Source organism: Nyctereutes procyonoides, unplaced genomic scaffold, assembly GCF_905146905.1.
Source record: "Nyctereutes procyonoides isolate TBG_1078 unplaced genomic scaffold, NYPRO_anot_genome, whole genome shotgun sequence".
Lineage (NCBI taxonomy): Eukaryota > Metazoa > Chordata > Mammalia > Carnivora > Canidae > Nyctereutes > Nyctereutes procyonoides.
This window is the reverse complement of record NW_026575135.1, coordinates 7,174,835-7,184,913: the sequence shown is the minus strand read 5'-3', so window position 1 is coordinate 7,184,913 and position 10,079 is coordinate 7,174,835. Positions and strand designations below refer to the sequence as shown.

The 10,079-nt window shown below is 55.7% G+C and overlaps 1 protein-coding gene across 2 annotated transcripts in view; it reads left to right on the top strand.

Annotated features, from left to right (window-relative positions):
* The first annotated feature begins 1,255 nt into the window (after positions 1-1,255).
* SNX30 (sorting nexin family member 30) overlaps positions 1,256-10,079 on the top strand; it is a 107,992-nt gene continuing 99,168 nt past the window's right edge. Inside the window, exon 1 of one of the 2 annotated variants that reach the window (XM_055302247.1) lies at positions 1,256-1,479. In XM_055302247.1, coding sequence (XP_055158222.1) covers positions 1,324-1,479 — 156 coding nt within the window. In that variant the 5' untranslated portion in view covers positions 1,256-1,323. The remainder of the gene's footprint in view (positions 1,480-10,079) is intronic. The other variant, XM_055302248.1, reaches the window with a different exon arrangement.

Below are 10,079 nucleotides of genomic sequence, written 5' to 3'. Positions count from 1 at the left end.
CCCAGGACCCTGGGGTCAGGACCTGAGCAAGGCAGATGCTTAAGGGACTGAGCCACCCAGGCGTCCCTAGAAGCCACCTGTTCCTGTGCAGACTGGTGCCTTCTACTGACCTGGTCCTGAGAAAAGAAGCTGCAGAGACAGGTAAGGTGGGGTAAGAGGTGAGCTTCGACCTCCGACCTCCGTGACTCTACTTTGCTAACAGCAGCTCAGCCAAAGGCCTGGAAAGGAGGCAGGAGCGCATGAAAAAGCCGGTTGGGTCAAGGTGTAAGTTTGAACCGTGCCTCATTGGAGGCAGCCCCGCCTTTCCCACGCTCCGTCCTCCGAGGTGCGGCCTGGCCCGGGTGGGCTACGGGCCTGGGGCGGCTCCCACCGCCTCCCGCGTTCCCGTCTCCGTGCCCCACGCGGGTGCTCCGGCTCCTCCGCGCCTCGGGGCCTTTGGTGCGGTTCTGAGATTACGCGGCGTAATTCCTTCCATTTCGGGGCGTCTTCCAGGCCAGAAGACCCCGACTCCCGCCCCCCCCCCCCCGGCGGCTGCCGCGGGCGCAGTGGGTCGGGAGGCTCCAACGACTTTCTCCACCGCTGATTTCCGTTAAACCTTCGTCCGCGGACGGCGCGCAGCCTCCCCCCGGCGGCCTCTCGGAGGCCAGGGTGGCCACGCGGACGGCAGGGCAGCGGCCGGGCTCGGGGCGCGCTCCCTGCGGGCGGGGGCGGGGCTCCGGGCGCGCCTCCTCGGCCCCCTCCCCTGCCTCCCTCCTCCCCCTCCCTCCTCCCTCTTCCCCCCTCTTCTCTCCTCCTCCTCCTCCCTCCTCCCCCTCCCTTCTCCCCCTCTTCCCTCCTCCTTCTCCTTCCTCCTCCCTCTCCCTCCTCCACCTCCTCCTCTCTCCTACCCTTCCCCCTCCCCTTCCCCCCTCCCTCCCCTCCCTCCCCCCCTCCCTCCTCTGGCAGCCGAGGCGCGGCGGGGGCGGGGCCGCAGGCGGAGCGGGCTGGGCGCCCCCGGCCGAGGTGCGAGCGAGCGGCTGCGGCGGGCTCGGGCTCGGGCTCGGGCGCGGAGCGGGGCCTCGGGCGCGCAGCGGGGGCGCGCGGTGCGGAGCGGAGCGGAGCGGAGCAGCCCAGCCCAGCCCAGCCCAGCCCAGCCCAGCCGGGCCCGCGCGGGCAGAGACGAGCCGGCGGCGGCGGCGGCGGCGGCGGCGGTGGCGGCGGCGGCGGCTCCCGGTCCGGCGGGCGCAGGGCCTCGGACCTTGCGCGGCCGAGCGGGGCGCCGGGAGCCGGGAGCCGGGAGCCGGGGCGCGGCGGGCACGGGAGGAAGCGGCGGCGGCGCGCGCCATGTCGGGCGGGCCCCCCAGGGGCCTGCCGTCCACCGGGCCGCACTCCCTGCTCGACATGCCGCACCCGCTGGCCGGCTCCAGCAGCGAGGAGGCCGTGGGCGGCGACAGCACGCCCAGCCCGGACCTGCTGACGGCTCGCAGCTTCGGCGACAAGGTGGGGCGCGCGCCGGGGAGCGGGGCGGGGGCGGGCGCGGGCGCGGGCGGGCGGGGCTCCCTCCGGACCCCGGGCCGCGCCCCCGCTGCGCCCCTGCCCGGGGCGGCCGTGCCCGCGGCCCCGAGCCTTCGCGGAGGGCGCGCTCGCTGCGGGCCGGGCCGGGCCGGGCCGGCGGGCGGGTGGCGAGCGCCGGTGACGGCGGCGCCGGGGGGCGCGTGTGCCGGACGCGGTCCCGAGTCCCGCCAGGTGCGTGCCCGGAGGCCGGCTGCCCGCGCACTTGTGGCTTCCCCCGCTTTCCTGGGACTGCGGGGCGGCAAGAGTTCAGGTTTGGGTGCCGGGCAGGACTGGCAGCCGTGGCCTTCCAGCCCGGCGCACTGGCGCCACGCTCGGCATGTGGGGGTGAGCCTCGCTGAGGTTTGCTGTGCGCCCCGAGGAGTCATCTGACTCGGACCCCGGCCGAGGGGACGGTCTCGCTGTGGCTTCGGTCTGGGGCCTTCCCCACTGGTCAGCTTTGCCAGAGGCCCGGTTTGTGGTTGATGGAAAGAAAGCCGCCCTTTGACCTCCTTTGTGCAGAAGGAGGCTCCTGATTTCCTTAGAGGAGCCTGATCCTGGTGCCGCTTGGAGAGACAACACGAGTCCAGGGAAGGGTCGGGGGGCGGCACCCCCCTGCCCCCCCACCCCAGCTGCCGTGGCCACCTGCCCACTCATTGCAGACATTAGAACTGTTCTTAACACCTGTGATCCGGATTCCCTCCTCCTAGTGAATTCTTCCTTGGCCCAATGCTACATGGAATCAGAGGACCTGATTCTTTCCCCCGTAGATGGGAGGGCGTGTGGTAGGAGAAAAATGAGTATCAGTGCATGGAGCACTCAAAATAGCCACGGAGGGGAACTTGATGTACCTTCCTGAAAGAGTTTGTGAAAGCCGGGAGTGAGGAGTAGAGCATTAGGAACAGAAAGATTTAAAAAGCTGATGAAACCAATGGATTGAGCAGTTTGAAGTAGGTGTGTGTGTGTGGGGGGAGGACGGAGAGGGCTGTTGGTGATTTTTTTTCTCTTTATTTTATGGATGATAAACTATATACGAAGGGTGATGTTGCTTGGAAATACCAGGTGCATATTTGACATTCAATAAGCAGTTGTCGAGTGACTGAATGAATAATTTGTGGCTTTCTTACAAGCGGAGACGTTGTTCCTGCACTACACGTATGTAGGATAGAGACCCAAGTTAAACCTTCTGATTTTCCTTCTCAGGGTAGTGAATTATCGATTTCTGTGTAACAGATTACTCCGAAATTTAGCACCTGAAAATAGTGTGTTTGGGTCAGTAGTGTCAGCTAGGAGCAGCTTAGCCAGGTGGTTCTGACCTCAGGTCTCTTTGGAGGTAGCAGTCAAGGTGTTGACCAGGGCTGGGTCATCTGAAGGCTCAGTTGTGGGAGGATCAGCTCCCAAGCTCACTCACTGGGCTGTTGGCAGGCCTTAGATCCTCCTCATAGGGCTCCTTGACCTGGCAGCTGGTTTCCCCCCAGAATAAGTGTTCTAAGAGATCCCAGGACTCAAGCTACACTCCTGTAAAATCTGGTCTTGGAAGTGACATAATCCTGCCATATTCTGTTTGTCACACAAACCAGTGCTTGTACAAAGTGGGAAGAGGGAATAAATACCGGGAGGTAGGGATTATTGGAACCGTCTTGAATGCTGCGGCCACTGGTGGCTATTTTATTTATTTTTTAAATGTTTGTAATTATTATTATTACTGTTTTAATTTTTAGTAATCGTTACCCACCCAGTGTGGGGCTTAAACTCATGGCCCTGCAATCCAGAGTCACATGTTCTTCTGACTGAGCCAGCCAGGTGCTCCCACGGGTTTAAACAATTGCTTAATGATCCTCTCCTGGAGGATACCTGCCTCAGAAATATGGGCATTTTACTAAATACTGGGAGGACAGACGTCCTGTACCACTAAGGTCTTGTTGGTGGGCGGGAAGTCAGGCCCAAGTCTCCTTCCCGCTGGCTTCTTTTACAGGGGCAGTTCTGTGAGAAGGACAATTTTGAAGCTGTTCTTATTAATTATTGAATATTTAATAAGTCTCCTTACAGCTGTAAGAAGCATCAAAATGACATCACTCCCCAGGGCCTGATTTATAGTAAGCCACTTTTCCTTAGAGGTTAAGTAACGCAATTCTTCTCCTTGACTGGAAGTAACATTTTCCTTGAATCTTGGCATGCACGTGTGTTCTAGCAACTGTGAAGAAATTTCTGTAGAGAGAAGCTAGCGTGCAACAGAGGTGAGTCAGGATCGGTGGAAGGAAGCCTTCTCTTTACCCTCTTTCTCTTGCCCAGGCAGCCTGGGGGTCACGGGAGGACAGGTAGGAAAGCTGAGTGCTCTGATCCGTCTTTGAAAAGCAACCTGTTTTCTCGCCTTTTTTGGACAATGGAGTTGTGATCCTGGATGTTGGTTCAGAATCAGTTCTGGGCTTGGAGAACGAGGGTTTGACAGGCTGCTCATGGCACAGGGTTATTATATTATGCAGAGGGGGGTTACTTTCTGTGGACCCAGGATGTCGCCAAGAACAGGTAAGCCTTGTGTCTTGGTCCGGCGGATGCTTCTGAGCGGCGTCTGGGATGCTTGCTCAAGAAGCAAATGACAACCAAATACGAGGGCTTTTTCATCCACCAACTTCTAAGAATCCTTCCTATCTTCCAAGGATTGCTCGGACTAATTCTTTTCATGCCAGATGAACTCACAGGCCTTCCATTACTACCTCCTTCATCTCCACCTAGTGTAAATAAACCACTTGGCCTGCCTCGTTCTTACTTTATTTTTTTTATTTTTATTTTTTTAATTTATTTAGTCACAGAGAGAGAGAGAGTCAGAGACACAGGCAGAGGGAGAAGCAGGCTCCATGCACCGGGAGCCCGACGTGGGACTCGATCCCGGGTCTCCAGGATCGTGCCCTGGGCAAAAGGCAGGCACCAAACCGCTGCGCCACCCAGGGATCCCTCTTGTTCTTACTTTCATCTGCAAACCACTCTTGAGCTGCTTCTCCCCTGACTCAGCCTCCAGCTTTTATATGTCTCCCCAAACTTACACACCAAGCCCACTCAAGCCCCAACTGGTTAACACCCCTTCCCACATCCTCAGCCTCTTCACTGAACTCTTCCCCCTCCTTCCTGCCCTCTTAGGTTACAGCTCCTCCAAAAGTCTTCGAAATGAGGTGTCTTTTCTTCCTACACTCCACTTATATCAGGATCAAGAGATGGGGCTCAGTGTCCTTTCTCTCCACTGCCTATTTTACGAACTAAGCTCTTCTCCCTGGAAGCCCATGTCATTTTATTTGTTCCTTCACGTATTTGAGGGCCTACTACAGGATAGGCACCGTTCCAGGAACTTGAGATGAGTCAACCAGTGGAAGACTCCTGCCCTCATTGGGTACGTTTTAGTGAGCACATACTATATTATATAATAAATGCTATGGAAGGGAGAAAGAGTAGGTTGGTGGGGGGAGGTTCAGGATCACCGGCTGTGGGAGGAGGATTTGGATAGGCCTTCTGAGAATTTGAGATTTGGAGGAGGTGAGTGGGGGAGTCAGTGAGCAGATGTCTGGAGGCGTGTCCAGGTGGAAGGAACAGCTAAAGCAGAGGCTTGAAGCATCTGGCTGGTGTAGTATGGAATAGCCTCGAGGCCACTGTGCCTGGGGCAGAGTGAACAATAGAGAGTTGTTGACTAATAGCTGAGAGGGAAGGATCCAGATTCTGTAGGGCATCATAGGCCACCTGAGAACGGTGGCCTTTACTCTGAGTGCCACTGCAGGGTCTCCAGCAGGAGAGCACGATTTGACTTATGTGTTGAAAAGGATCACAGGGGCTGTTGAATTGAGAATCCTTTATTTGGCTATTCCACCGAATTATGGAATTTCTAGTTAAAAGGACATAAACCAAATGCAAACTGGCAAAGAAAAACAAAATCTAGTGGTTTATACTTTGAAAAGCCCCAGGTAAGGGCACCTGAGAGGCCCAGTTGGTTGGGCATCTGCCTTCAGCTCAGGTCACGATCCTCAGGGCCTGGGGCTCGAGCCCTGCGTTGGGCTCCCAGCTCCCGGGGGGAGCCCATTCTCCCTCCCCCTCTGTCTGCAGCTCCCCTTGCTTGTGTTTTCTCTCTCTCAATCTCTGTCAAATAAATAAATAAAATCTTAAAAAGAAAAGCCCCAGGTAATTCGGCTTCAGGAGGGGCTGGAACTAGGTATTCAAATGATATTGGAAATCTGTCACTCTCTGTCTCTAGGCTCTGCTTTCTTCTGTGTTAGTTTTATTCTCAAGCTAGCGAAGGGATATGTTCTACAAATAAGCCTCACAACTTCAGCAGAAAGAGAGCACCTCTTTCCTAATAGCTCCAGCCAAAGCCCTGGGCTGGTGTCTCGTGGGCCTGAATTGGGTCAGGCATCGAAATCAAGCTTTGTTAACTCTGACTGCCCGGACCTGCACCAGGTCCTTATCTTCGGAGAGTGGAGAAAGGAAGTTTTCGCAGGTCTGTTTGTTTGAACTGTGAAATGTATGTATAAAGCATATAAAACGTTTAAAGACTAAAATATAACTACACAATTGAAAGAACAATAAACGCTCATGTTCCTACTCCCCAGGTTAAGAGAATATTACTAGTATTTCAGAAGCCCCCTGTGTGCCCGGGGAGGACAGAGGGTTCCCGCAGCCGGATCAGGATGCTGCTAATAGAAGGAGGAACGAAGGAATGTGGAGCGAGCACAAACATCCATCACTGGACTTCCATGACTTTCTGTTCCCTGTCATTTCTAAGTCCCCTGCTTCTCATTCATTAAAATCTCGAGGCCCTAAATCACTGTCTTCTCAAATTATGCCCTCCCCTTCAGGGACTCTGTTAAAACCTTCAAAACTATCAGCTTCTTGACTTTATCTCCACACACCTTGACCTCTTTTTCAATTCAGCCACCCTCTCCCTGGCCACACCCGTACTCAGAAAGGTTCCAGCTTTGACATAATTCCGTGGGATAGCATCGTCTCTCGCCTTCCCCTCTTCCCAGTCAGTCAGGACTGACTGCACCTGTTCCCTGATCGCTTTTACTCACCCCCCTCCTTCAGGTTGCACCGCTAGTCTCATCAGTTCCTCCCGCCACTTTCTTTCCTCTATTCCCTTGCTCTCCTTTTACACCCCGCTTGGATCATTCCATTGGCTCAGGTCCTTTGCCTACGCCTAGGATGCAAATGCACCCAGAGAATTGCTGCCAGTGTAGGTTCATGGGTACCAACCACAGCTGGAGCCTCAGTGGTGCTGGGCGCTCCTTTCTTTACACAGAGGCTCCCAGGGTGTGCCCTGGCCCATCTGAAGCTTCTCTCTGTTCTCACGCCTTCTGTCCCTCTGCTCCTCCCTCCTGTTTTGCTGATGGGAAGACGGAAACCACCATAAAGCAACTTCTTTTTCCAGACTACAAAATGACCTGAATCCGTAGCCATCATTTCTTGGTTGCCCCCAGGTACCAGAGAGGGGCTTCTGAGCCGCTCCTGGACTATGTGGCCTGCCTGTCTGGCCTCTCAGAGACCTTGCTCTGTTCATCATCCTCATTCGTGCCTGTGTCTTCACGCTCCCTCTCGGCTGGCTCATTCCATCAGTACTTAAACATGCCCAGTCACCCTCACCTTGAAAACAGACCAGGAGTCAAAACCCTGCTGTGATGCCTGCTTCTTCCCCATCTCATGACCTATTCAGTGACTCTTTACAGCCAAACTTTTTGAAGGAATGGCCTGCCCCTATTGTCTTATTTGCTAACTCCTTACCCTACTGCTGTCTACTTTTTTTTTTTAAGATTTTATTTATTAGAGTGGGTGAGAGAGAAGAGAGTACAGTCTGGGAGGGGCCAAGGGAGAGGGAGGAGCAGACTCCCCACTGAGCAGGGAGCCCGATGTGGGACTTGATCCCAGGACCCTGGTATCGAGGCCTGAGCCGAAAGCAGACACTTAACCCACTGAGCCACCCAGGCATCCCTGCTGTCAGGTTTCTGACTTTACTCATGACTTCCTTCTTGCAAAATCCAGGAGCCCCTTCACCGTCCTTGTCTATCCTGACTCTCGCCTTCCACGTAGCACTTGATGCTGTTGAGTACCCTCCTACTGGAAACACTCTACTTGGCACTCCAGAGCCTGGCTGGATGTTTGAACCCCGGCTCTGCCTACCCACAGTCTTAGTAAGAGCAAATTATTTAACCTTTCTGAGCCTCAGTTTCCTCATTATTAAGGAGGGGCTAACAGAAACACCTATGTCCCAGGGCTGATGGGAGGATCTGGGGAGTTCATCCTTAGAGTCGTGTCTGCTACATAGTGGGCCTTCAATAAACGTGAGGTGGTGAGGGTGGTTCTTGCTAGGTGGCGTACTCTCCGTATTTTCTTTTGCATTCCTGCCTGGTGTTCATCAGTGTCTGCATCAGCTGTGACCCAGTCAGGGTGAAAAACCGCTCTAGGTATCTCAGACTGAGAGGCTCTAACACAGGGGGTTAATTACGTAGGTGATGGGAGACATGAGAGGTCCAGCAGAAGGTGGTGAGATGAGTAGAGTGGCAACAGCAGGAAAGTGCTATCACCCCCAGGGCCAGAGGGTCAGTGGGAGGAGGTGATGTTAAAATCCAGGAGCTTCCGTAGGAACTAGAACCGTGGTGGGGGCTGGGGGGTGCTCAACAAGAGTAGGGGCCACTGAGGAGGGAGGCCTAGAGAGGAAGCAGCTGCTGGGAGGGATGCTGTGTGAACCAAGGCGGAAGGCTCTGGGCTGGGGGAGGAACACCCTGAAAGACCTTTTGGGTCTTTGATCAGTATCTTCCATTGGCCAGAATATCTTCCGTGGTGAACACGTGCCTTTGGGAGAGCCAGGCAGTCTTTCTTGAGATTTGTTCAGGTGGATGCCAGGGTTATGATTATGAACCCTTGTTTGCTGCCATGTGGAGAGTGGCTACTGAGGCCGGAGAGGAGCGTAGGGCTGGGAGGGAAGCGGGGGACGGGCCCGGAGGTCACTTGGATCCTGGATCCACCTGGGCCAGCTATGCCTGAAGCTAGCGCTGCTGTTTGCTTACAGGATGTCGCGAGTTCCCTTTTATTGACACTGTCTTCAGTTGAGTTTGTCACTTGACACGAAAAAAAAATTGTTAGATACATTGACCTTAAAATGTGAAATAAAAATTGAATTTTCCTTTGGGAGTATTGGGAAGGGGTGCTTAGTTCCTATTGGCCAGCCCCATTGTCGGGGTGTATGTCTGAAGGTCAGCTACGGTGGCAGAGGTGGTGTTTTCTCTGGGCCCTTGAAGTTTGGGGAGCCCTTTGGGTATGGGGTGGGGAGAGCATCACGGGCTGAGGGAGTCGCCTGAGCAAAGCTCCTGAGATGGGAAAGACCTGGGGCCGCTGCAACTGGATGGAGTCGAGGGATGTGTCGGGATGGGTTTTGAGGGTCCAGAGGTGGGGGCTGGTGAGCGAGGAGGTGGGGACACAGGTCAGCAGACCCAGGACTGCATTGCATGCTGTGCTGCGGAGGTGAGCTTTTATCCTGTGGGTAGGAGGCAACCCTAGAGGGTTTTTGAGCCGAGGACTGTGTGGTGGGTGCTTGGGACGGGGAGTGGCTGGCAGTGAAAGAGGGAGTAGGGAGGCGTTAACGGGGTTTTGGTGGGAGCTGTTCCTGCAAGAAGACAGATTAGAAAATGTAAAGACCACTCGTGTTGGTATAGTGGGCATGACAGGCGCCCTCCCAGAGAGGGGGTGCAGACTGGGAGGCAAGTGCGAGCAGGAAGTGTAAAGGTGATCGGGGTGCAGTTTGAGGCAGGAGTCAGGACAGAGGTTGTCTGAACCCCACCCTTGGAAGCCTACTCGGAGTTCAGGGCTAAGCGCAGATGCTGCTTCCAGGAAGCTCCTTCGTATCATATAGATGCGTAACCCCTAAAAATCCAAATAAAAATGGCTGTGGAGGGGGCACGAGCGTGGCTCAGCGGTTGAGCATCTGCCTTCGGCTCAGGGCGCAACCCCGGGGTCCTGGGATCGAGTCCCCGTCGGGGCCCGCTTCTCCCCCTGCCTGTGTCTCTGTCTCTGTCTCTCTCTCAAGAATAAATAAATAACATCTTTAAAAAAATGGCCATGGAAGATGTGAAAGTTGAGGTGGACAATGAGTCTTTCGGAAGGGGGGGCTGTGGCACGTTGAGGGTACGAAGGGTGGTGGCTTGGGGTAAACGCGGGTGGAGGGGAGACACTGAGGGCAGGAGAGACGGGAGCTCTTGCTAAAGGTTCGGGGCGAAGTCAGAGGTTTTGTAGCAAGACGCAGGAACCACTTGGCCAAGGGGCCCGAAGTGGCGTGGGGGCGTCGGGTTCGCTGGGGAGATGTGCCAGGGGTCGCCGGCTGGCCGTCCTCACTCGGCTGCCCCGTGGCCGGGTAGGAGGGGGTGGTCAGCCTCCCGGGGTGCAGGCTCGCGGGTGAGACCAGCCCGTGTCGGGGTAGCAGAGGGCGGGCACTAACCCAAGCAGAAACCTTTAGGTTTTGAGCTCGTGCCTCCGCCGGGCTCTGCTGGACGATGGGGCCGCGAGAGAGGACGAACAGGACC